Source organism: Balaenoptera ricei, chromosome 7 (genome assembly GCF_028023285.1).
Source record: "Balaenoptera ricei isolate mBalRic1 chromosome 7, mBalRic1.hap2, whole genome shotgun sequence".
Lineage (NCBI taxonomy): Eukaryota > Metazoa > Chordata > Mammalia > Artiodactyla > Balaenopteridae > Balaenoptera > Balaenoptera ricei.
In genome coordinates this window covers 77,895,065-77,922,256 of record NC_082645.1, presented here as the reverse complement: position 1 = coordinate 77,922,256, position 27,192 = coordinate 77,895,065, and the positions used below count along the sequence as shown (strand labels likewise).

Sequence of the window (27,192 nt, the reverse complement as noted above, 5' to 3'; positions counted from 1 at the left end):
CAGCCCAAAAGACCTCAAGCCCACTTCCAGGGCTTGTACAGACCTCTTCCCCAGGTATACTCTTTCAAGCACAGATGACACCATCAGTGCAAACATTTCTAGGCACAAGGAGAGACCTAGGGGCCACACTAGTCAAAGTAAGCCCCTCACAGAGGTGGAAGAAAGGGGGATGGGCAACGGTCCAGGATGGCCAAGCTCTCCCCAGGCCAGCATGTTTGTGGGACTTTGAGGAGTTAAAACCTGGCCAGTTAGGTTATGTGAAAGCTTAGCTGTCAAAGCAGGAGACTAGACCATATTTTAAGTTTGTTAACTTGCTTTGTAACAGCTAAATAGTTAGGCATAAGGTATGTGGTCTCTATCTGTGTGCCTGCCTCAGCCTTCTAAATGTGCTGCCCAGGCTTGTGTCCTGTCCGCCACTGAACTCAGTGAGAATGTGAGTAGCCCCCATTAGTGAACGTGGACTTGTGGATTCTTCATTTGTCTCAGTGCTTGCATAGTGTAAACACTTCCTCCCCATGGGGCAGTGAGATTTTCTGTTGTTTAAAAAGATGTGGTTTTTGTTCACCTTGGTGCCTGAACATAGCCAACTACTTCATGTCACGCTCAATCAAAGGAAGAGCAATTTATTTATTTCAACACGTAAGGGGATGTCAGGGGAGGGAGCTGTCTGTTTGGTGTGTTGGGAGTAATTTTAGGGGTGGTCTAAGGGAATTTTCAAGAGGAATTTTCAGGAACATAACTTTCTACTAATCCAGTAAGAAGCAATCTCACCAGGTCAGTCTAGGTTACTCCAGGCAGTATAAGGTACCACAGTGATCTAGCCCAAGGGAGAGAGGAGGTGTTAATTTTCTATTTCCTTCTCAGTAACAAATTCTGTTTTAATGTGCCTCATTATCACCAAAGTCTTCCCCATGTAGTCATTATTCATATCATCATATTAGAACTATTTTTATTTTTTGAAATTTAATACCAATGGATTCCAGCTTATTATCAACATATATTCAGCGGTAGATGTCCCTCTCCCTCAGAGCTGACTCAGCCACCCCCAACCCCACCCTGACTTTTCTAACCTAGATAATTCCACTTCTGTTCATATGTTCCCCCAGGGCTTGTTTTTAAAATCGTTTTGGCTTTCTGTACCATCTCTAAATTTTCCACATCCCTTTTGAGATGAAACACAATGTGGATACATCACATTGAGAATAATTGCCTCATAAATTCCACCCGGGGTTTTTGTTAAAATGCAGAATCTGGTTCAGTAGGCCTGGGAAGAGGCCAGAAATCCTGTTTTTCTAACAAGCTTTTAGATGATGACAGTACTGCTGGTCCTGGGCACATAGCAAGTTGCTGTCAGATTTCATCATGGAAAAACAGCAATTTCTGTCCCACTCCTTCCTGCTCTAAACCCACTCCCCAGAGATGACCATTTTTTGAGCTGTAGTTATCATGCTAATATCATACTGATACTTCCTGATTTTTTTATTTTATACACTTAACTCCTGAATTATTTCTATAAAAGATTAAGCTATGGCTCTCTCTCTCTTCTTAAACTTTTTATTTTACATTGGAGAATAGTTGATTAACAATGTTGTGTTAGTTTCAGGTGTACAGCAAAGTGATTCAGTTATACGTATAAATGTATCTATTCTTTTTCCAATTCTTTTCCCTTTTAGGTTGTTACATAATATTGAGCAGAGTTCCCTGTGCTATACAGTAGTTCCTTGATGGTTACCCATTTTAAATTAAGCTATGGCTCTCTTATACCAGCTCTTCATACATATGAATTTCACCCATCTTCACAGTATTACCATATAACATATTTTGGTTAGTTAATATATTCAATGTTTACATTACTATGATTATATAAAAATTGTTAACAACTGAACCATATAACAGTATGATTGTATTTCCATTCTTGTATTATTTTAGTTTTCCCTGGATTTATTAGTTGCCTCAGATTTTTTATTTAATCAATTTATTTTATGTACCTGTTACTAATGTAGCCCCAAACTTTCCTTCAGAACTTGAAAGCTCCTTAAAATACAGTCATACAGGTCCATCTGAATTTCTGTCTTTTTCTTTCTTTTTGGCAACATCCCTCTGGGAACCCTCCATCTCTTGCTCCAATCTGGGCTGATTGCCCTCTGATCCTGTTGCACATCATGTTTTGTTTTTTTGTTTTTTTAAACTTACTCTCACCATCATCCTGGGGAGTGCATCTCCTACTTTACTAGGTATTGAGACATTATTCTCAAAAAGTGATTGTACCGACTCCCATCAGAATGTATAAGAGTTACCACTGGGTTATGCCTTTGATAGTTCCTCTACTCCATTTCCTCTGTTCTCTTTCTGGAACTTCTGCTTGTTGTTTTGAGTTTGTTGCTTCTTTATTTGTTATCTTTTCTATCCTATTTTTTATTTCTTTGGGGTTTTTTTGTTTTTTGTTTTTTTGGTTTTACTTTCTGGGACATTTCCTCAGCCCTACTTTCAGCTCTTCTATTGTTTTGTCTATTTCTCTTATTATATTTTTAATTGTTCATCATTCTTTTCTGAATGTTCCTTTTGGTAGTATACTATTCTTTCATGGATGTAATATATTGGTTACATCTGTAAGGATGTAACATCTGAAGTCTTTTAAACATCTTTAAGAACTCTTTAATAAACAAAACACATATATATATATATATATATATATATATATATATATATATATAACTATATACTAAAGTATATAGAGAAATACAATGAACCTTCATTTTTACATCACCCAGCTTCAACATTAATTAACATTTCCCCTATCTTAGTTAATCTATTTTTCCCATAAACACACACATTTTTCCTGGAGTACTTAAATTCCAGATAGTATAGCATCTTACTCATTGATATTTTGGTAGGTATCTCTTATCTAGAAGATAAAATTTTTAAAAAACCTAACCACAATACACTTATCACAAAAAAAAACAAAAATAGCATTTACTTAAAATCTTTCCTTAATAAAACTCCATTATTTGTTCAAATTTCTCCACTACCTTGAAAAGATCTTCTTACAGCTGGTTTGTGCAAATCAGTATCCAAGCAATGTTCACCCATCACAGTGGTTGATTTGCCCCTTTCCTATGCCATTTATTTGTTGAGATAATGTATAAAACTGAGCTTGATATACGTTTTTTTTATTATAGTTGTTTTAAACTTTTCATTTGCTTTTTGCATTATCTCTTTTTTTCTGAGTTCTTGGTTGTTGATTTTTGTATCTGCATTTCATGTGAGAGGCTTTGTCAAATGTTGGATGACCATTAGCTTACTGTTTAAGAGCAGTAAAAAACTGGAAGTTCTGTGTGCATGGTAGGGATTTAGACTTAAGAGTGATTATTAGGACCTGGCTGTCTCACTGGAGGATCCCTAAAGGCAGTATCTGTAAGTTGTTTCCCCCTTGGTCTGGCTACCTCCCAGATATCTCTCCTGAAGGTGTCAAGCAGAGACAGGGGCATGGGCTTCCCCTAGATGTGACAGGATCTTCCCACACAGCACCTCACCCTGCCCTCACCTTGGCCTTGTATCCAAAATGCAGAGAGCCTCTCTAGTTCCTCTGATACATCCGCTCCAGAGAGTAAACTTCCTGTCTCCCACCATGTCGGGGAATGTTGGGAACCTCGCTGCACGGGCTGGGGCTAGTAACTGTTCCTCCTGTTCAGCCCTCACTCTGGACTCAGGGGGCCCAGTGCTTCCAACCCCTGGTTCTGAGACACACTACCCCTACTGCCACCCTCGCTCCACACTCCCCTACCTCTCATTTCGAGACCTAGATTACAGTTTTATTTTCTTGGAAAGTAAATAAAACCCTAGCTATTACTTTACTGAAGTTTCTGGAAGGAGCTGGGGGAAGTATACATTTTCCACCTACCATGTTTTACCAGAAGGAAATCTTGCTTTTTTTAAAAAAACAAATCCATTATGACATTGACTTGTTTCTTTTATAGCTACACACATCTGGCTTGCTTTTATTAATGGTTGGTAAGTCAAAAGGGCTAATTTCCAAAATTAAAAATAAGGAACAATTTGTCTGAATTCAACTGATGAAAATATGCTGGAATTGTAAAAACTAGAAATTATATTGTTTTGGAGACTTAAAATCATTCTGTTTGTGGAAATGAAGATTTCTCAAACTCTGTATATACTTTAAATAACCTTTTAAATAATAAGAAGGAATGTTCCATAATAGGACGTGTTTGAGGGTATTTACTTTAAGAATTTACTAATGTTTATAAAAGCATGCCTAATAATAGATAACAACTATGTATTTGTAAGACAGCAATTTCTTTCTCCCCTTAGGGCTGTCACATGGTGACTGAGGAGCTTCATTCCATAACATTTGAGACACAGATCTGCCTCTACGGCCTGACCATAGATTTGGAGGTAGGTATTTCAAGGAATATCTACTATTTACTAATAACATTTTCAGGAATTGGTCATCATTGGAAGATGAAAGCTCAGTATTTTCTAGGTTTTAGTACATTCCTTATTCATCATTTTTGTTTTAATTTAGAAAATCAGTATGTCAAATATTCACTGATTAGTCCACATATATTATTCTGGTTAAATATAAATGATAAAATCTCACAGTCATTATGATTCAAGACTTATTGAATAATTTGTTGCCCAGACTGTTTGTTTGTCTGTTTGTTTGTTTGTTTGTTTTCTGGGATTCCCTGAGTCATGGATACTCAGAGGAAAGCCTAAAGAGAAATAAGTATACTTGAACGATGTCATGTATGATATATTTTCAAAATTTTAACGTGTACATAAAAATCCCTCAGAAGACAGGTTTTTATACTATAATGAGCAAAGACCAATGATAGGAACATTAACGGTACATTGTTTTGATCCTCTTATAACAGTTACTATTGAACTCAAAGAAGGAATAAGGAAACTGGGGATTAAGTTGAACATGATTAACAATGAGCTCCTTGAAGGCAGGACATTACACCTTTATCACTCCATTACCTGTGCCTAGCACAATGCCTAGCACATAATAGATGCTCAACATTTGTTGAATAAATGAATGAGTGCATGAGTGAACAAACACAATTTCACATGCTTGAATATGGTCCTATTTGTAGGATATGTTGTTTTAGAGTTCTGCCTTTGCTCTTTTATCTTAACGAATGTAAACATGTTTATAAAATTTTCCATGGATTCTTTCCTCATCTCTTTTCCTTAAATGTCTGTTTCCATGAGCTATTAAGTTCCTCAGGTGGGTATTTCACTGTCTACAAGCAACCTAACCTCCGTTAATGGGAAGGGACTAATGTAAGTTTGTTAGAGTCCCAGACTAGTCTGTGAAGCCTGTTTATTCCATAAGGTTGAAAACTTCAGCACGATAGTACTAAGTTGAGTGCCATGACAACAGATGAGGCAGCTCTATCTCTCCCATAATGCTTTGTATTCCAAGATCGCTTGCCTCTCCATCTTCTACAATTAAAAGTCCCATATCTGATACTGACATTAATTAGATGTTAGATCATAATTTGAATATATTAATCCATTCCAGAGATAAGTTTTAAATAGATTCTTAATGTAATTTATTAAGAGGAAATTTGCTAAGTCAATACAAGCTCTAATTAGTTACATTTTAGGCAGTACATGATATAAGAAAGTAAAAATATCTCCACTATGTCAAGGAAGATATTGGAGCTGACTGACCAAGCACTCTGAAAGGATTCCTGTTTGTATAGCTCCTTTCCTCCCTGTACCTTGACTCATATATGCTCAGAAGGTTCCAGTGCCTTCATGAATCATTTTAGTGACCAAGGCAGTGTAGACACCACTGCCTTGGAGGAGTGGGGTTGGCTTGAGATGGCCCTTTAGGGGAGAGGGCCAAGTGTAAAATCAGTGTAAGGTACTACTACCGGTAATAACTGTGCTATTTTTTTTTTTTAACCAGACCTGCTCATTACCTGTGGTGATGATTTCCAATGTCAGTCAGTTACCTAATGCTTGGGCATCCATCATTTGGTACAATGTGTCCACCAATGATTCCCAGGTACAGTCTCTCTCTATTCCTGTTTCTCCTCCTTTAATTCTATTTGATTTGTTTTATTGTTAACAAAACCCATCTGCCCCAAAAGATATGTGTGTGTGTGTGTGTGTGTGTGTGTGTGTGTGTGTATAAATTTTGGCGTGTCTTTGTGGGTTGTTTATTCCAAAATTCCAATATATTCAGTTGTATGATTCCTCCCTCATGTCATATTTAAAGTAATATGTTCTGATGCACTTGGACCCTGAGAGAGTTCTGGCTAGCTGAAGTGACAGACAGGTATTCTTTATTTCTGAAGGTCTGGTCAGCTCCCAACTCTGTGCATCACAGAGAGTTCTAGGGCCATCCTGTGGCTCTGTTAACTAGGCTCTGGGGAGACTCCTCTCTCCAGAATTTGATGTCTGACTGTTGTGTTTACCTCCTCAACTACTTCTGGCCACACCTTATCCACACAGGCTCTTCCACAAAGGTAGAGAATTGGTTTCAAATAAGTGACTAGAATATTCATCAATCTCGCCTAACGACACTATACAAATTTTCGAGTTGATTATAGATTTAATCCATTCTAGGCTCAAATTGGGTTTTAATGCCATATGGTGGTTATTTAAGATATGGAAGAAGAATTGGCCTCAAGCTTCAAAGCAAGCAGAGAATAGAAGCTCTTCTTAAAAGATGGCCAAGGAAGGGTGCGGCAAAAAAGATGAGTCAGCATTTCCCCTTGTTCCCTCTTACAAAACCCCAGTGTGTTGTCCTGGAAACCACCAAGGTCTAGAGAAAATAGGTCAAATGTAAATATTTCTTCTTGATTCAAAGCAAATGTTTCTTCCAAAGGGAAGAATTCTTTTACCTCAGGTCCTAGCAATAGGAATAGTCATGATGAGTCAGCTCCAAGTGTTCCTTCCCTTTTGTTTTAATGTGCCTAATAAGGAAACAGCATGGAAAATGACTCAGCCCTGTTCCTTCTCATCCTCTGGTGCCCTGGCATCTGAGGGAGATTAACTGCAGAGAGGAACACTGTACAGAGTGCCCTGTGCCTTACTTCCTCTCAGCCTGCAGTGAGAACAGAACTCACTAGAAAAGTTACCTGGTCTGTAAAGCCAAAATCAGCCAACACTTCTGAGATTTAATGTCATTCCCCATTAGGAGCTACACGTTTGGAGCTTTTCATCCAATTCCAGGATGTAGGAAGGAAGATGGAATACTCCTCTGTCCTCCAGCCTCAGAGTGCAGTGCTGCTACACTTAGCTTTCTTCACCATCCTTCTTCTATAGGAAAGCCACCAAAGTTGTCACACTAACCGTCTCAGATTCTGCTCTAGTCTTGGATGAGGAATCTGGAGATGTATTTCATATACAGCTCCTAACACATAAATGCACAGCCTACATACAGAGTTCAGCAGAACAAGTAACTCTGGTTTCTCTTCCTAACTCTATTCTGCTTCAAAACCTAAGCTCCTAGACCTTGATTATGTTCTATGCTTTTTGGTCATTTGTCCAGACATAATCCTTAGGTTCAAGGAAAACTGCCCGTCTAGAAATTCTTTCTCTCCATTCCTCCCCTACCTATTTCTCACTCCTTCTTGGATGCTGTGTCCTCTTTTATTGCCACCTTCTGAAGTCTCTTGAATTGGTTCCTTTTCTTGCTGCCCAGCTTAGTTCAGGTTCGCCAAAGGCCTTCTCCCCATACTGCAATGGATTTCTTAATTCCTCCCCCCACCCTTCCCTTCTTAAAACATCTTTCTCAGCTTTCACACCTTCTGCTTTCCAGTAATATGAGGTGAAGTCTTCTGTTTCACCATTGTTGACCCATTTTCTGGTACAAACAATCTTACTTGCAGTTGCTCATACAAAAGATCCTCTTGTCTAGAGCAAAATAAGAAAAGACCACAATCCTATCCATAAGACAGGAGTCCCAGGTTAATTATGATTCATATTGTAGGGTCCCCTTCTTTAGCCTGGGACTTAACTGTTTTTTGTGCTTTGGGATGCTTTGTCTGGTCAAGGTATAACTTGTACCAATCCGTGATAAACCAATTAAATAACATGATATAGGTTTTGTTTAAGATTAATATTATTTCAGAAGAGAGTATTTGTCTAACTTGTTGAACAGTGTTCAGTACTTGTATAAGTTGGTTGACAGACTATAGTCCAGGGAAAGTTAAAGAGCTACCCAGTGATTCTTTCAAGAATAAGATAGAGCCATATATTATATTAGACTCAAAGAACAAGGGACTCTTTAGGAAAAGGCAAAATCAGTCTTACTATAAAAGCACAACAGAGATGAGACAACAGTTCTGTATTATTAACTTAGGCCAGCCTAAAGAGTTTAAATCAGGAATCCTATATATTGAACTACAGTGTGTTCGATGTGATTAATACATATAATCATCACTACAACTCTGTTTCAGAACTTGGTTTTCTTTAATAATCCTCCATCTGCCACTTTGAGTCAACTCCTGGAAGTGATGAGCTGGCAGTTTTCATCATATGTTGGCCGTGGCCTGAACTCAGATCAACTCAATATGCTGGCCGAGAAACTTACAGGTAAGAGCTGGTAGATGTGGAGGACTTGCCCCTGTTTTTGGTACTCAAGCGTTTTAAAGAATGAGGGTATTACTATTTATAATAATAATGATCATCACAATTTATTGAGCGCCTACTATATAGCTGGGCATAGGGCTAAATGCTATCTTTCTCACAAAGTTTCCTTAAGGCAGAATATTGAGGATAATTCATCATTCTATCCATATTATACATGGGGATACTTAAGTTCAGAGGTTAAGTGACTTGCCACAGCTAGTACATACTAGAGCCAAGATGCAGGCCAGGGCTGTCCAGTTCTAAAGCCCCTTCCTTTCCACTCCACACTCCAGGCTCCAGGGTGTTCTTATGTCATTTCCACTGAATGTACTGTGAAGCCTTAATGGTGCCTTGATCTTCATATTAATATTGCAATGGTCATTAACCAACTGGAAAACAGCTGATCCCAGGATCAGGAAATTTATTAGAAATTTAAAACTATCCAGGTAATACTTAATTCTTCATATCGAGAAAATTTCAGTTTTGACTGATATTTCTAAAGTTTGCAAAATAGTCACTGGTGCTCCATGTAGTGACTACAGTGTAAGCTTTTTACAAAAGAATTTTAAAAGATATGTATATTTTGACAAGTATGGGGTGAACACATTTGGCACCAAGAAAAGAGTTAAAATTGAATTTGTATACATTTCTAGTTAAAGTAGAGCCAAAGATGAATTTGAGCAGCAGTAGTAGAATCGTGTGTGATTTGGTTAAACTTGACTTACAAGTGATGCTGGGTCGCCCTTGTACTTACTATCCGATCAATTAGTGTTTAAATAAATTGGAAATATTACAAAATTTACTTAATGTAAATATCCTTTTTGATCCTTATTTAATTCATAAACCACAATAGTAGGCATTCAATAAATATTTGTTAATGAGTGAATAAATCTTTTAAATATATACAGTATAAATAGCAGCCATATCCTTTTGGGTCTTTATCAAATTTTTCTCATAATTTCCTTAAATTTTAGATAGAACCTCTTTTTTCATTGTCCTGGATCAAAACAATCAGTGGTTCCTTATTGCCAAGTGGATCTCTAGTTCATTCTTTTCATGACAATATTCAAGACTTCTGGCATTCTGGCTTTCACAAATTTATTTTATAATGTTTATTTAACAATATTAGGCTGCTCTTACTTTCTCCTATATAAGCTGTGTTCATATTCACTACGCCTCATCCTACATTATTCTCGCTACTGGAGTGGCCTCTTCCTTCTCCTCTGACAATTTATATCCTATCCATTCATGGAGGTCTTGTTCTAGACACCCACCCACTTCCTAAGGCTATCTTTAGCTCCTCCATTGAAAAGAATTCTTTCCTAGATAAAAAAAATTTCATGATATCTTTTATTTTTACTGTTTCTAGCATTAAATACACTGTAAACCCATAGCAGGTGCTTAGGATATACTTAGCAGTGGTTGAGGGGGGGAGATCTAAATTGAGCACCAAATTGAGGAGTCTAATTGTTTAATAAAAATCTCATTCTTTTCTTTCATTTTAGTCCAGTCTAGCTACAGTGATGGTCATCTCACGTGGGCCAAGTTCTGCAAGGTACAAATAGGGGGAGGGGTAGCATCATTTAGATTTTTTTTTAGTGTTCCTTTTTAAGCCCCCACTCGAAACTGTTTTTTCATTTAAAGGAAATATTTCATTGAAAAAAGGAACTTGAATTACCATACCAACATTACTATTGAAATAATCATTGTCCTAACATGTTTGTTTATTCCAATAGGAGCACTTACCTGGTAAATCATTTACCTTTTGGACATGGCTTGAAGCAATATTAGACCTAATTAAGAAACACATTCTTCCCCTTTGGATTGATGGGTGAGTTACAGCCTATATTTTCTATATGAACTCATTAGGTTCTTATTTTTATGCTGTCAATTTTTTTCCCTTTTTTAAAAAATTGAAGTATAGTTGATTTACAATATCGTGTTAGTTTCAGGTGTATAGCACAGTGATTCAGTTATACATACATATACATATATATGTATATATATATTCCTTTTTAGATACTTTTACCTTATAGGTTTTTAAAAGGCATTGCATACAGTTTCCTGTGCTATACAGTAGGTCCTTGTTGGTTATCTATTTTATATACAGTAGTGTGTATATGTTAATCCCAAAATAAATCCTAATTTATCCCTCACTCCAACCCCCTTTCCCCTTTGGTAACCATTAGTTTGTTTTCTATGTCTGAGAGTCTGTTTCTGTTTTGTAAATAAATTCATTCATATTATTTTTTAGATTCCACATATTAGTGATATCATATAATATTTGTCTTTCTCTGTCTGACTTCACTTAGTATGATATCCTCTAGGTCCATCCATGTTGCTGCAAATGGCAATATTTCATTCTCTTTTATGGCTAAGATTCCATTGTATATATATACTATATCTTCTTGAGCCAATTGTCAGTTGATGGACACTTAGGTTGCTTCGATACCTTGACTGTTGTAATAGGGCTGCTATGAACATTAATAATAAATGCTGGAGAGGGTGTGGAGAAACGGGAACCCTTGTACACTATTGGTAGGAATGTAAATTGGTGCAGCCACTATGGAGAACAGTACGGAAGTTCCTTAAAAAAAAAAAATAGAGTTACCATATGATCCAGCAATCCCACTCCTGGGCATATATCCAGAAAAGATAAAAACTCTAATTTGAAAAGACACATGCACCCCAATGTTCATAACTGCATTATTTATAGTAGTCCCTTTTTCTTTTCTTTCCTTTTTAAGCATATCTAGTGTCATAGTGTGGAAAGTAGTTGCAGTTTCTTACACTTTATAGAGTATTAATATTTACTTTAATCTGTATAAGAGTATTTCAGGCACTACTGACTTTTGATTATATCACAACAAATTCAGGTCTGTTCTTTGTGAAAGCAATAAATGCAAATGCAATAAATTATAGTCTTTGATCAGATAAAACTATGCCATGTTCTATTTTTAGGTATGTCATGGGCTTTGTTAGCAAAGAGAAGGAACGACTCTTGCTAAAGGATAAAATGCCTGGAACCTTTTTGTTAAGATTCAGTGAAAGCCACCTTGGAGGAATAACTTTCACCTGGGTGGACCATTCTGAAAATGGTACATGCTCACTACTATTTATTCATGTGAAATTAGTATTGTGATTGGTTACTGGTCTTTCCATCTTCAGAAGTGTGTGGCCTGTTGTTCTGTCTTTTATGTGTTCGGTGGGTTTGAATATTAGTTGTTACAGTTGTTTCAGAAGAGGGTAGCATGAATTTCTCACAGCCGATGTGGGTGTCCTCTATCACGTGGCAATCTGTACTGTCCACATGCAGAGAAGGGCTGGCATTGTTTTACAACAAGTGACATGAAGATAATGTGGGTAGGAAGAATGACCACAAAGAATGCCTGCAGGAACCTGAATATTCCCTCTGTTTTCTCTTTTTCCAGGAGAAGTGAGATTCCACTCTGTAGAGCCCTACAACAAAGGCCGGTTGTCTGCTCTGCCATTTGCTGACATCCTTCGAGACTACAAGGTTATTATGGCTGAAAACATTCCTGAAAACCCTCTGAAGTACCTCTATCCTGATATTCCCAAAGACAAAGCCTTCGGTAAACACTACAGCTGCCACCCATGTGAAGGTTAGGTTCTTTCCGTTTGCTTTTCTTCTTCAGATTTTGGAAAATAATCTCAGATTGGAGTAAAGTAAATGAAGTTCTTCCCTTTATGTTTACTTTGATCGTTATAAGATCTAAGAGGTATGTGGAGGTCAAAGCCTTAGAAATGAAGTGGTGTGTCAGCAGTTCCTGAAAAGGAACAGCTGGGGCTGTCCAGCTAGCAGAGCAGTTAGTAATCAGTAGCTGTAGCTGGACTTCACCATGGCCATGGGAGCCTCTCAGCCACTGGTAGAGTTTCGGTTTTCTCCTTTCTAATAGGAGTGGCACCAACTTCACCTCTATGCCTGGGGAGAGGAAAAGAAAGAGGAGGTAATGATTAGAAAGCTGTTAAAAGTTAGCCAAGGCTGTTTTTTACAAAAGAAGCTCGGGGTTGATAAGCTTTATATTTTTTACTTACTGTAGTCTCACAACTCAGAAAGTATTGTTCATTTGCCAGGGAGGGGACAAGGGGGTCTGTGCTTCATACCCCGCCTCACAGCGTATCAATAACAAGTCTTGACGTACCTGCCTTTTCAGGTTGTATCCTAAGGGTCTAAAATGATACCTGGCCAAAACAGGCATTTGGTAAATATTTGTTGAATACTTGAAAAGAACATTCATGAAATAGCTATATAATTGTAATGTAAGTTCACTATTCTGTTTCTTTAAATCAAAGCATATACAATCCATTACAATATTTCATCTGTAGCAACTAAATACATGAGCACCATCATGTGGCATATCATACAGCTGTCACTCACAGGTGGTGACTTGCTGCCACCCTCCTTCATCCCCCTCTGAAGCAAACAAAAGACAACAACCACCACAAAAACCTGTGGCTTTTAAGTGTTTCTACATCTGACTGAATGAAATAACAAATGTCAATGCAACAAATTACAGCTGAAAAATTACAGTTGGTCCTTACGATTGGATCACGCACAAGTTCAACGTAGTATACCAGAGAAATCTGGGGGGCGGGTTCCAAGGTGAGGTTTGCACATGACTGTTACTATAGCGCAGCAGTGCTTTTAGTAACACTGATGTCTGTGCCTCAAAACTTTGTGTAATTATAAGATTATGATTGGTGTCAGTTTTAATGAAAAGAATTGCGTTACTATAAATCCCCAATCCATGAATAAATCTGTCCTTATAATTAAACTTAAATGTAACATGGAAGACAGATAATATAGTTGATTCCCAATTTTTCTCACACAGTTTAGAGCATTAATATGTAAAGTCAGATTAGGGCTGCCAAGAGATTTGTTTCTCTCTTCTTGCACATTTTATACTCATCTAAAATGCTGTTTCATCTATTCAACTAAAAAAAATTTGTGAATCACTAGACAATTGTATTATCTCTTCTTTTTAGTATCACTTATACTTTTTTAGACTTTTTTTCTAATTTTATCAATAATAATAACATTTTCCCCCAACATGCCTTTCTTTTCCAGCTTCAAGACCAACAGAAAGGGGAGACAAAGGTTATGTCCCTTCTGTATTTATCCCCATCTCAACAATGTAAGTAATCTTAGTCACATGTAAAATAATTTGTATTGAACTTGTCCCAAAAAAGCTGGAAATTTAAGAGTAGAGCAGGGTACATATAACTGAGAATAAAGCATTTTAATGCTCAATGTCCCATTACCTTTAACACATAAAGCTAGTCTTCAGGATGCACCACAGCCCATCACAAAGGAATTCTAAAGCTGCCCTTTTATATGCCTTATATTCCATAGCAGGCTGAATGCTCTGATTTCAAATGATGAATTAAGCATCTCAGTGTCACAAATAGATAAAGTCCTAGAAATGAGTTCTGTTGGGGTGATGGAAATTTCCCCCTCTACCCCTTCCAGTTCTTATGGCTGGACTAATAATAAAATTGACACAAGGTAGATTAACAGGATAAAAGGAACAAATTTTAAGTCGTGTGCACAGAAGTCTCATAGAAATGACTGAAGAAATGGCTAAAACAGGAAGCTTTTATTCTTTTTGGGCAAAAAGTCAATAAATTTGTGAGGAATCGACAGGACAAAGATACTTAGGCTTTGGGTGCTAAGTCGTGAAGAATCTAAACAGAGTTTGGGCCTGGGGTATTAAATTAAAGAAGTAACAAGGTTCATTTGTATAGGCTTCTCAGCCCCGAATGAATCCCCCATCTCTGGCAAGAAGGATATTCTTCCACCTCCAGATGCAAGGAGGGCGTCTCTCACAGAAGAGATTTATTTCCTGCTTTCAGGGAGGCAGAGAGGAGGGTCAGAGTGTCCCTCCTGCATTGGTTCTTTCTTAAGTAACTTAAGTCATTTAATTCAAAATAATCAATATGCCACTGAGGCACATTTTGGGGTGGCCTGCCCTGAGCCCTAACAGTTCCTAACACAGTAAGTCACTACAAGCTATTATTTTTAATCCTTTTCCATATTTACCCTGTCATCTCTTTAAGCCGAAGTGATTCAACGGAGACGCATTCTCCAACAGACCTTCTTCCCATGTCGCCAAGTGTGTACGCAGTGCTGAGAGAAAACCTGAGTCCCACAACAATTGAGACTGCAGTATGTCCCCTTTCTTTCCATTGCTGTCAAGGGCATTTCTGAGGAAGCGAAGGTGGTGTGTGAATCAACGGGGGTGAAGATCTGCAGTGAGAAAACACATTTGTTGGAACAAATCCATGAGCATAACACAAGGGGTGTCCGTCTGTATGGTCCTGCGTGTTGCTGATGTTATGGGCATTGAAAGCAGATACCTACAATGACTTGAACTGCTTTGAGGTCTTTCCATCAAAAGCCATCCAAGGGCAAAATATCTCTGTATCCCCCTACTCCAGTACACTTCATCCCTACTTCCACCATCGGCCCCACCAATCCCCACCACTCTCCCCACTGTAGCAGACAATACTTATCTGTCATTATATGTAAGTCTAGTTTAATATTTTATTTTAGCAATTCAAGCACCACAAATTCCAATTTTTCTTGATTATTTGCCTTATTGGTCCTGTCCTGGGAGCTTCTTCAAGTAGTATATGAACAACAATCAATAGCAGCATAATAATACTCTTTGGAGAACTGAGTCATAATCTTATATGCTACTATGTGCTTTAGGATGCATTCTATGTAGTATTATTCCCCAATATTGTCAAGCAGTTCAAAACCCCAATTACATTAGGATGCATGTACATCAGAATAATAGATTCTTAGAGGGACCCTGAGCTCCAAGAGATTAGTGTCTGGCTATAAATCAAGTGGCTTTTAGTCCTTCTCTTGAAGATTTCCAGGGATAGAAAAACTTATTCCAATGTTAATTGTCCTTAAATCATTTAGTTATAAGAGGACTTTTGCTACATTTTACACCCGTTTCTTCATTACGTTTTTATGGGATGAATAGGCCTCCTTAAAATCATTTTTATTTATTTTAAAGTTGCCTTTTATTTTAGATTGATCAACCTTAGTTACTTTTGTAAGTACTGTACTTAGTAGTTAATTGGTAGAAAGATTATGAAGTAAAGTATGTATTTAGTAGACAAGAGAATGTTTACCTAAGAAATGGTGACTTACTTGCAAAACAATAGTTTGCTCAAAGGTCATTTTCATTTTTCAATTTTAGATGAAGTCTCCCTATTCTGCTGAATGACAGGATAAGCTCTTGACACTCAAAAGAAGGAAGCAAATGAAAAAGTTTAAGACTGATCTTTGCCAACAATCACATCTTGTTTCTTCAGCTTTGTATATACCGGTTTCCAGGAAATGGTCAAGTCTGAAGCTTTCCTCTCACCGGTATGACACCCCCAAATGGGAATGTCATGATTGAAATGCTAAAAACCAAAGCTTCAGATAAACTTGTGAGATAGAACACTTTAAGAAACCAATGTTAATATAATATTAGCAAAAGACTCATTTGTATGTATTTGTTTCATTTCTGATTCTGTTTCTCTTGTGTTACTTATGATTTTGGCTCTAGCAGGTTTAAGTGTTCCGATTTCACAACAGGTCAAAAATAACAAAGTCACACGTACATTACTCAAAAACCAGCAGGATGGCCTGATGGAAAAGCCGAATAAGCTAATATCCTGAGTTCTAGCAAGTAAGAGTCATCACACTAGATACAAAATGGAAGTAATGACAGGGCATTAACAGCAGCAGTTCACACGGTGTGTGTCCAGGGGTGAATTAGGAAGCCTCTTGGTTGCTATGTCAACATTGTCCTAACTTCAGGATTCACAGCTGCTGGTACCAGGGCCAGGGAAACCTCTGCTATTAGGGAGAGGGATCCAGAGTCATTCCTGGTGGTATCTCAGGCAAACCGCACTAAAAGCAGACACATGGGTAAAAAATCTCATGAAATGAGGACTGGGAGGAAGATAACAACACTGGCCTTGGGTGAGTGATTTAATCCCTGGGTTGTGTGTTCTTCATCTCTAGAAGAGGTTAGGCTAGGTGGCCTATGGTCCTTTCCAGCTCTAAGAGTCTCTGGTCCCATGAATCCAACCTGAGCCAGGGGAAAGGAATTTAGGATGAGAAGTTCCATCCCTGGTGATGCAGGAGGGGAGGTGGTTTACTGAATGGCAATGCATGTATAGGGGCTGCAGGTCTAGTTTGATCCTTCCCTTGCCCAGACTGAATGCTTAGTGGTGCCATTGAACAGCTGCTGCCCTTAGTAATAGTGTGGGATCTCCCAGTGCCCAAGCCCTGGGGAGCTCTCCATGTCTCCAGGCCCTAGAGAAGCTGCTGAGCCAGGTGAGGAAGTCATGATGCTGAGGCATCTGCCATGACCAGCCACAAAATGTCCTGAGGCTGGTGTCCAAGGTAAGCCCTGACTGCAGAGTCAGAGATGGCAGTGCCCTGTGGGGTGTTCCTCACTAACTTCTTTAACCCATTTCCCATCTTCCAGGTAGGTCAAACAAGGAGAAGCTAATGTTTGATGGAAAAGATTTCAAAGAAAAAAAAAAAAGCTTTTTAATGTAACCTGCCTTCTCCCTTAGAGAGATTGCATCCTATCCATCTCATCCTTTATACCCCCCCCACCACCACATGATCCTAGCTTGTTCCTATGGGACAAACTCTGCACCTGTCCCAAGGCCAATTCCCTTACTCCTTTGCAAGCTCTTGACAGTATTCTTTGGATGAAGGTGTCTGTTCAATGTAGGACCACAGGCTAACTCAAGGTGCATTTTCCCAGTCTCCACTTCTCTTCACCAGCCCAATTTTCTTGAAATTCAAATATATCAATTGACAGCAGAAGTGGAAGAAATCATTTTAAACTTGGTTTAAGGAGGTAATTTCCTACCGGGAAATACTCATAAACAATTGGATTTAGATGCCAAAAAATGTTGCAGAAGCTTTTTTTTTTTTTTTTTTTTAATTTATTTTTGGCTGTGTTGGGTCTTCGCTGCGCATGGGTTTTCTCTAGTTGCGTCAAGCGGGGGCTGCTCTTTGTCCCGGTGCGCGGGCTTCTCACTGCGGTGGCTTCTCTTGTTGCGGAGCACAGGCTCTAGGCCCGCGGGCTTCAGTAGTTGCGGCTCGCGGGCTCTAGAGCGCAGGCTCAGTAGTTGTGGCGCACGGGCTTAGTTGCTCCGCGGCACGTGGGATCTTCCCGGACCAGGGCTCGAACCCATGTCCCCTGCGTTGGCAGGCGGATTCTTAACCACTGCGCCACCAGGGAAATCCGGCAGAAGCTTTTTCTCCCCTGGAAAATATTAAAAGTATCATGGACTCTCACTTATTTCAGAAGAATTTTGAAAAGCTTGTAAATATAGGGCCTGGCAGAAGAATGTCAAGGTTTCGTATATGTGATCACAGCCATCTTTGTTATTTGGAGGTAGACAGTACAAGGACATTTGTAGTTTACTCCCTATAATAGAGGCAGAGGCCTCAGTAAGAATAAGAGTCCAGTAAGTGGCTATTTTTTATTTAGATTCAGAAAATCAAAATCAAGTTCTTGATCCCAGGGTAAAGAGTTATTTCCAACGGTGTGAGTCTTGCATTCCAGAAACCATCTCTGTGGGGGTAATGGGATTTTGTCAGGAGATTCTTGCGGATACCTGTTTAGATCAGGATAAGGTGTGCTGCATGAGATGGAAATACAATGGGAAGGGAATTTAGACCACATTTCCACCAAATCCTACCCCAGAATATTTTTTTTTCTGCCAACTAATAGCAAAATAAGCAGCATTTAATGAAGCAAAATGTAAATTTATTTTCAAAATATTAATCACCTTTTCACTTCTCCCTCCAACCATCCAAGACCAATCACAGATGCCCATTTTGCTAATTCCTTTTCAAATTCTTTTTAATGTAAAGACTCACTTTGACCAATTGTACTGAATATCAATGTCTTTATCTGGAATAAATGGTGAAAGAAGGCAGCTGCCAGTGGATTTCCTCAGTCATAAGGTAACAAGGAAGGCTCCCCAAAGAACCAGGAACAAGGAGGATACTTCTGGCAAAGCCGAGGGAGTTTTCTGTGCCTCATATGGTTCAGGAGGCCCATGTACCCCCTGCAGTAGCAGGAAGAGAATTAGGGGTCAAAGCATCCTAGTGCTTTGTTCCAACAGCAGGTAATTATAGTCCGAACTGCGCAAACTGGTCTCGCTGTGCACACACTCCAATTTCTGACAGACTATTTTTCCTTTTTTTCAAATTGACTGTGAACACTGATTGATTTGACTGACTGCACTTCTAAAAGTCTGGCTTAGTGAAGTATAATTTACACATAATAAAATTCATCCTTTTCCAACAAACCCATACAGTTGTGTAACCACCACCGTAAGACATAGAACATTTCCACCAGAGTCCTCACAAAGAGGACACTATGAAAACATGATGAAGGACATTCTCCACAATATCCTTAGAGTAAATACAACAAACAATTCCATGTGGCCTCTTATGTAGACAGAGGGCTCTATTTAAAATAAATCGGATCATTTTACTCCTTGCTTAAAATCTTCAAAGGGCTCATGGTGCTGTGGATTGGCAGTTCTTAGCTGGGGTATGTGGATAGAATTCTGGAGAGTCATGAGTTTGAATGGCAGAAGTTAAAGCTTTATTTTCACAAACTTCTAACTGAAACTTAGAGTTTCCTTCAATTAGGAATAAAGGTAACAAACTGTAAACCACACCACGTTTTTGTCACATTACAGTTGTTACACTTATCTCAAAATACTGCTTATGCTAAGCACGATTTTGAAATTGCATTCATCCGACCCACTGCTAGATCTTACTTAATGCCATTAATAAAGAAGCACTTATATTACTCTATCACAAAGGTGGTTTTACTATTTTGATCTCTGTATTTCAATGTAATTGGTTTCCTATTTAATCTTATGCATTTTATTTTATTCAACAAAAAACATTAACCTTTGAAAGAGCTCATAGGTTCATCAGACTGCCGAAGGAGTCCATGGCACAAAAAATAGTTAAGAATCCCACCTCTGGATGAGGACTCTAATTCTCAACAGATCTTTCCAAAGTCATATATTATTTAGTCTCTTCTTAGTCTTCAACTTATTCCTCAACACTTCTCCCCAACAATAGCTTCTCATCCTCCAAAATATACACAAGACTGAACTACTTTCAGTTTCTTTCACGGCCCATGCTCACTCCGCCTCCCTCTGCTGTATCCTCTCAGGTCTCCAACCCCAGCCCACCTACCCTCTCACCTCAATAACATTCACACATCCTTCAGGCTCTGGAAAGCCTTCCTGCCCAACACACACACACACACACACACACGTGCACATGTGTAGGGCTCAGGTCACATCATGCCTCCTCCATATCCTCTACATTACCCAGCACCATTCTTATCACCTTGGTTATAAATGCGTATCATCTGTCTTCATTAGACTCTAAGCAAGCTCTGTATGTACAGGGACAAAGAAGCCCTTGTTCACAGTTATATCCCTAAAATCTAGCACAGTCTGCCTCTTAATAAATACTAGTTAATGATTTAGTGTTTGAACTAAAGGTCATACAGGACAGTAGTTAGTTCCTTTCTTTCCTTTGCTCCTTGATCTACCTGCAAGACCAGGCTAGAATTCCCTTTATAACCCTCCAAACTCTAAAATTGTGGAACAGTCCCCGATATTTTACTTCAAACTGATTAACCAAAACACACTTGCTATTGCTCAAAAAACATAGGACGTTTCCTCTACTTCACCTCACTCATGACTTCCAAACACTATAGAAATGCTCTGGAATTAGACTGTCCGTTAGCTCACTCTAACTTCCCTTTAATTTAGGTATCTCGTGTGCCTAGCATCCCAGGCATCTGTCCACCCACAGATGAATCAAGTGTTCCTGAAATTTCCCCTTAATTCCCCGTGATTAAACTCATTGCCTTTATTACTCCTGCCCCTGGTAAAAGTCCCACACGACTCTCTCTTACTTAGGCTGGACAGTCATCCTCTGAGATGTTTCACAGGCTGCTGCAGATGGAAAGAACCCTAGAGGCCCTCCAGACAGGGTGGAGATGGGGGAGAGGTTGGAGGGGTGTGGAGGAGTGGTGCTCTCACTGAAGTTTTTTGGAATACACCTGTTCTTAATCCTCCTCCCCCTCAATTCTAGATCAATAGGCTAGAGCCTGTGCTGAGGTCTGAATGGTTGATTTAACCTCTGATTCCTTATCCCAGGGTTATTCATTCAAAAATATTTTTGAGACTATGTATCAGGCATTGCCTTTTTCAACCAGGGTTTCCTATCTGAACCACAAGACACAAAGTGATTTGCTTGACTATTTTCTCAGTTCTCCCAAGGATGGTACATAGTGCCATTCTAGATAAACAGGAGAGAAGGTAATTAATACACAGATGCCCCGGGCATTAGGCTGAATTCTCTCGTGGAACCTGAGATGAGACAGGCTGTAACACAGCACAAAGTCCCTCCTGTTGTGAGGAGAGATGAAAACAGACAAGCAAATAATAAAGGACAGATTTAATAAGTGCTATGAAGAATATAAATGTGACATAGAGTAACTGGAAGAAATGCTCATTGAAGGTCTCTCTGAGGAGATGACATTTGAGCTGAGACCTAAAGAATGAGAAGAAGCAAGTCCATTTCACAGCTGGGAACACAGCATCCTAAAGTAACAGCATACACATACATAGAACCCAGGCAGGTAAAAGCTGGGGGTACTTGAGGAACAGAAAGAGGTCACAGGGTGGGGAGTGTAGAAGAGCATGGAGAGAGTAGGACAAGATGTGTAGGAGAGGGAGACAAGATCAGATGGTGTAGGGCTCTACTGGGAGTGTGGAAGGCTCTGGATTTTATTGCAAATGCTTTAGGAAGGAGTGGTGTTATAATTCGTTTCTTCATTATATCTAAGTTTTCATTTGTTTTAAGTAAACATGTAACAAGGTTTCTATAGAAGAACTCTCCCCTCCCTCCAGTACCCCTACTAGGGACCTCATGGGTGTGCAATGTGTGCATCTATAAAGGGCAGAACAGTCAGAGGCTCCACACTTGGTTTAGTGCTCTGCCTTTGCCTTCTTGAAATTCTTAATAAGTTTGAATAAGGGTCCTCTTGTTTTCATTTTGCACTGGGCCTGCAAATCATATAGCGGGTCCTGTCCTCTCCTAACGGGAAAAATAGATGTCCATTTGTATTCTGGGAATTATGTACAGTGCCCTTGCAGCCCTGGGGACTGGTGCTCACTGTCATGAGGCCAGAAGCTGTGGTCCAGTAAGGTGGGGCCCATCACACACTGGAGGTCTTAGGTTGGTCCCCAGGTCGCCGTAAGTAGATAGAGCCTTTTAAAGAATGGTTGAGCAGAGCCCAAAGAAACGCTGTCCATGCCTCCTAGAACCATTCAGTAAGTAACACACATAGCAGGCTGGGCCAAAACAATTTTTTCTGGTCCTGCCAAACTTTCAAAATCATGGTCCGGTGACTAAATTATTCTTCTCCATTATACTTCTTCCCCACTCCCTCTGATATAATCACCATAAGGAAGAAGGTGGGGATTGGGGGTGAGAAGTGGGAGCGGCGAGAAGACGCCAGAAGAAAGAGAAAAGCCCCCTCTGCAGATCTAGAAAAAGACAGTTGAAGAAACAGCCAGCCTCCCACCTTCATCTTTGGATTAAGGGCAGTCAAACCAGCTGGGTGAGGGTCAGAGCTGGAAAGACCAATGAGATCTGAGTTAGCATGTGTGCAGACTGTGTAGACAGAGAAGTGAGGGAGAAAAAAGGGACGTCTCCAGGCCACGGGAAGAAAGAAAAGATGGAAGAGGATGGGTAAGGTTTCCAGCACATTAAGCAATTAGAAAACGTCCCCCGCCATCCCTCCAAAGTTAAGAGGCACCCAGGCCCCCGCCGCTGCCTTTCATCGTGTCCAGGGCCACTATTCTCGGACTCGGGCAGGGAGGGCGCCGGGCAGCTACGGCCGGGCCCGGGCGAGCGTGTGGATCCCGCCCTCGCGGAGGCTGCGATAGGGAACCGGCCGCTGGGCGGGCTGTCAGCTGGAAAGCCCCGGGCCCGCGCCTGCGTACTGCTCGCTCCATCTCTACTTTCACTTTTCGGTTTCTTGTCAATTCTGCTACTTCTCGCTCCCAGACTATTTCCCCGAAAGCACGTGGGGCGGCTCTTCTGAGCAGCCGCGTCCCTCCCGCCACGCGCCGGGCCAGCTATTTTGGAAACTTATCAAACAGCCTGACAGACTGCACCTCCCCGAGTGTACCTCATCCTGGGCGGGCCTGGGCTGCTCTTCTGAAAGCACAGGACTTCAAAAGGTGCTCGTGAGGGTGTTTGGTCTACGAATGTAATACTGCTCGTAATAGACATTAAAAAAAAAAAAAAAGAAGAAAAGTAAAGAAAATTATAAGAAGTAACCCACCACCCGGGAACATGTTAGGGACATTCTGTAGAGGGTCCAGACTAGCAGGCAAAGTTTGTGTTTATCATAAATGCAATGAGAGTTGTCAAGACTTTTGAGCAGGGAGTGACTGTATAAATAAGGTGCTTTAGAGAATTTAATGTGGCAAATACAGTCGAGGGGGAAAGGACAGAAAAAAGGTAGTGTAACTGGCATCTACTGTAGCATTCCAGTTCTGAACTGATGAAGGCCTACAGTGGGGTATTGTCAATGATGGGAAAACTAAGGCAGATAAAGGCATAGGGAAGGAAGCATCCACAGAACTTGATGACAATCAGAATGTGGAGAGCCAAAGAGAAACATCCTATTTGCAGCTGTTAAGATTATTTAATTTCCCTGTCAATACTGAAGCTAGTCTCTGTGCAAATTTTACAGTACCAGAAAAAAATATGTTTAACATATTATCTACCTTTCGTAGAGCTTTTCTCAGACATTGTCTGGGCCCTTAGGACAGGGTGTTAGTAGAAGGGGAAGGACTTTTTATGGTGTCCTGGCATCTTTTTCACAGAAGGCTGCTACTTTGGTACCAAGGGTCATTGCTATCAGTACCGGCTTTGGGAGGGTGAATATGTGACAAGAGGAAGGAGCATATAGATGTGAGAAGGGAAAAAACTATAATAGATACACAGATAAGCATACCTCTGGGAAATTATTTAGAGCCTTTTCCTACCCAAAGTTGCGTTATTATTCTAGGCTTGATTCAAGTCCCACCTACTTAGAGGAACCAATTGATTTTCTGTGCACGCATTCCAAGAAGATCTAGTCTAGGCTGGCCTCAGAGATGCCTACCTGGGGAAGTGACATTTAAGCTTAGATTTTAGCTAAGACATAAAAGATGAGTTAGCCTGCAAAGAAGTTGGGGGAGGGGGACATTGGCTCAAGGGGCTTTCCAGATGGAGAACTACTGGTGAGAAGGCCCTGAGTTTGTGGAAAGAGCTCGTCTTATTTGAAGAACAAAAATGCTGAAGTAAGGAAAGAGTGGCACAAGATGGGGTTAAAGAAAGTGATGGGGAAACCAGGGCTTTATAGGTTACATTAAGAAATTTGGATTTTGTAAGAAAAGCCATCAGAGGATTTTCAGGTTGGCAAACACATGATCTGCTTTGCAATTAAAAAACAAACCACTCAAACTGCTGTAGGGAATATGGATTAACCAGGAGTTAAGAACTGCAGTGAGGCAGCCATTTGGGGAAACTACTGCGAGAATCCAAATGAGAGAAAAGGGGGGGTGGTGTGGGAGATGGCAAGAAGCGATGAGACTTGAGAAATATTTAGGTGGAAGAATCAACAAGGCTTGAGGACTGGTGGGGGTGAGAAAGCAATGTCAAAGGTGGCTCCTAGTTTTCTGGCATGAGTCAGTTCTAGAAAAAGGGCAGGTTTCAGGAGAAAGATGATGAGTTGGTTCTGAACACAACTAGTTTTTAGAGCTTACCAGACATCCAAGTGGCGGGTCAAGTGTGGGCTGTACACGTGGGTGTGGAGCTCAGAGGAGACGTGTGGACAGGGTACCCGTGTAGAAGTTCTACATATCTAGAAGGACATTGAAGCTGTGGATGAGGTCATCACAGGACAGCCTGAGAACTGTAGGTAAAGTAGACCAAGATCCGGACCCTGACCACACTTTGAACGGTTTGGTGGCGGAGGAGGAGCAGAGGATGGAGAAAGGGTAGCAGAGAGGTAGGAAGAAGCAAGCAAAGTGTGTCGGCATCATGGCCCAGGAAGAAGTGTTAAAGGGTGGAGGTGTCAACTGCTTAGAAGGTTTCTGAGTGGTCAAGTAAGGTGAGGACAGAAAAGCGTCCCCTGGGTTTAGCAACATAGAGGTCAGCTGCTAAGCCGAGCGTCTAGAATGACAACGTCTCCACCTGTGTCCTCTGCCTCGAATTCTCAGGTTTGGGGCTGATATAAGGATCTCCAAGTTTGGGCCTCTGCAAACACATAACTTCCTTTTAGTTGTTTTCTAAAACACGTGTAAACATAACCCGCAACTTGCAACACAGAGCTGAGCGTCACCTCCCCCAGATGGGGGCCCTCCCCGAATTCTAAGGAAAGACCCAGCGGGTTGGCAGAGCAGTGGCCCCGGGGGGGAGGCGGCGCGCGCTCGGAACAGCCGCTTCCGATTGGCCGAGAGCGGCAGCAACCCGGTGATTGGCGGGAGCGGAAGGAGGCGGGGCGTCTGGCCGTACCTTTTCTCCCGGGTGGTACTTTCGCTTTGCTGCGGTTAGTTTGTGGAGAGAGCCGGTGGCGCCCGGGACGACGCCGGTCAGACCCCAGAAAGCAGAGGCGACCCGGCGCGCCCGGGAGAGGCAGCACGGCCGCGCCTTCGCCCACCTCTGCAGGATCCGGAGCGCAGAGTGAGTGGGCGTGAGGTTCCGGGTGCCGGGGTGGGACGTTCCTGGACCGCCGTGGTCGGGGCCCAGCGGCCGGATGCCCGGCGAGGGCGGGCTTCAAAGTGCTGACAGGTAAATCCGTTATCCGGGAAAGAACGCGTATCCCAGGTGTTGTTTTCGGTGATGGCACGGTTGCCCCAGCCAGTCGTGCTCTGGTAGTAGAAAATGTCTTGTGCAATAGAATCCTGCGCCCCTCCCCCGCCGAAAATACTGCATCTCCCCATTTACCCTCATTTTTCTCTCTTTTACGCCGCTTCCATCAGAGTCATGTTTTCTTCTCTCCGCAGAAAGTTTTCATTTGCCGTGTGCCACCCCCAGAGAGCTAAGTTATACGCTCGCACCCTGTGCATGCAAACCTAGCAGTCTTGGCATCTGACGTGCTGTGTGTAGCTGCTGCTTGTGTTGAATCCCCAGCCCTTCGCTGGGGCACAAGGTGACAGGTTAGTAAAATGTTCACGAAACGAATGAATGAGTATGTGACTTTGGAACTTAATTATATGTCTGTATTTAAGGATAAAAGAGCTTAATGTGCTCCTGGAATGTAAAAGTGATAGTTCCTGCAGACCCCCAAATAATATAATTAGTCTTTAAAACAAATTCTGACTAGTACCAAAGAGTTTGGGGGAAGAACAACAGGTGTGTGATTGTGCTTTAAATGTTGTTTGTATAAGTTGGATAGTTTGTTTTATGGGACAGAAATAAGACTTGAGCCTCCAGCACAATCCAGTTTGCAGTTTAATGCAGGACTCAAACTTGTTGGACCATAATATGGTTTGCCCTTTACTTTCTAATTCAGTCTGAAATCTACTAGATTTCACTTCAACAGACTACTTTTGAGTGCATAATATGTGCAGGACACTATCCACGGTGCAGACGATGTTTAAAAAAAAGATAGTCCCAGCAACTCTGAAGCTTACATGCTGCGGGGGAGACATCATAGAGCTCTTTAAGGAAGACAGGAACTGATGCTCTAATAGAGATACAAAATGTAATGAGGCGCACGTTAATGAAAGCTTAATTATCTCTGGGTGGGTCTCAGACAGCTTATGGAGGAAGGGCTATTTGTACCTACCTTTGAATGCTGGTAGAATTTAGAGAGGCAGAATGTGGAAAAGCTGTTTTCAAGGGTGAGTGACAGCTGGAGCAGTGCAGAAAAAAAAAGTAGGTAATTTGGTGACTGGGTTGCTTTGTTAATGGATGAAAATAGGGTCAGAGTGGAAATCAGCCTGGTAATGGGCAAACTGTAGCAATTTTGAACTAGAGAATGATGTGGTCAAAACCCGTGTGCAGCAGAAGGCCAGATTGGGAAAGAGTGTTGGAGGCAAGGTGGTTGGAGGTCTTGGGACTGGAGAGGAAGAAGTCAGGTAACTGGGGGATGGTCTTGCCACTCCCTGTGCTGGTAACAAGTTTTGTGAGAAGAGGGAATGGATTCTGGATTTGTTAGCATGAATTTATTGATCGCCTGCTTTGTGCCAGGTGCTGTATCTGTATTAGGTCATTCAGTCTTAAACAACCACCCTGTTGAGAGGGAAGTGAGTAACTTGAGGTCACTCACCTAAACAGAGGTGTTGCAGTCCCCGCTGGTTGACACTGGCCAGCATATTTGCTTTAGGCATATCCTTATTAGACACCTAGTAGGGAGGGAGAGCGCCAGAGATTTAGAGTCTTCCACTCAGGTAAAGTAAATTCGAAGTGAAAAA

General features: G+C 40.8%; 2 protein-coding genes and 1 long non-coding RNA gene across 6 annotated transcripts in view; 2 read left to right on the top strand and 1 right to left on the bottom strand.

Annotated features, from left to right (window-relative positions):
- Window positions 1-16,134, top strand: part of STAT4 (signal transducer and activator of transcription 4) — a 92,458-nt gene extending 76,324 nt beyond the window's left edge. For 2 of the 3 annotated variants that reach the window (XM_059928382.1, XM_059928383.1), the window contains exons 15-23: window positions 4,330-4,413; window positions 5,942-6,040; window positions 8,442-8,577; window positions 10,119-10,168; window positions 10,350-10,444; window positions 11,575-11,711; window positions 12,045-12,236; window positions 13,703-13,769; window positions 14,692-15,217. In XM_059928382.1, coding sequence (XP_059784365.1) covers window positions 4,330-4,413; window positions 5,942-6,040; window positions 8,442-8,577; window positions 10,119-10,168; window positions 10,350-10,444; window positions 11,575-11,711; window positions 12,045-12,236; window positions 13,703-13,769; window positions 14,692-14,842 — 1,011 coding nt within the window. In that variant the 3' untranslated portion in view covers window positions 14,843-15,217. Of the gene's footprint in view, window positions 1-4,329; window positions 4,414-5,941; window positions 6,041-8,441; window positions 8,578-10,118; window positions 10,169-10,349; window positions 10,445-11,574; window positions 11,712-12,044; window positions 12,237-13,702; window positions 13,770-14,691; window positions 15,218-15,848 lie in introns of those variants that run through there. The other variant, XM_059928384.1, reaches the window with a different exon arrangement.
- Window positions 12,370-25,507, bottom strand: LOC132369107 (uncharacterized). Its single transcript, XR_009504257.1, has 3 exons — window positions 25,289-25,507; window positions 14,675-14,881; window positions 12,370-12,556 (listed from the first exon to the last, which is right to left on the bottom strand). It is a non-coding gene; the product is annotated as an uncharacterized LOC132369107 (long non-coding RNA).
- Window positions 25,297-27,192, top strand: part of STAT1 (signal transducer and activator of transcription 1) — a 43,249-nt gene continuing 41,353 nt past the window's right edge. Inside the window, exons 1-2 of one of the 2 annotated variants that reach the window (XM_059928385.1) lie at window positions 25,297-25,456; window positions 25,780-25,932. The gene's annotated coding sequence lies outside the window, so the exon portion shown is untranslated. Of the gene's footprint in view, window positions 25,565-25,779; window positions 25,933-27,192 lie in introns of both variants that reach the window. The other variant, XM_059928386.1, reaches the window with a different exon arrangement.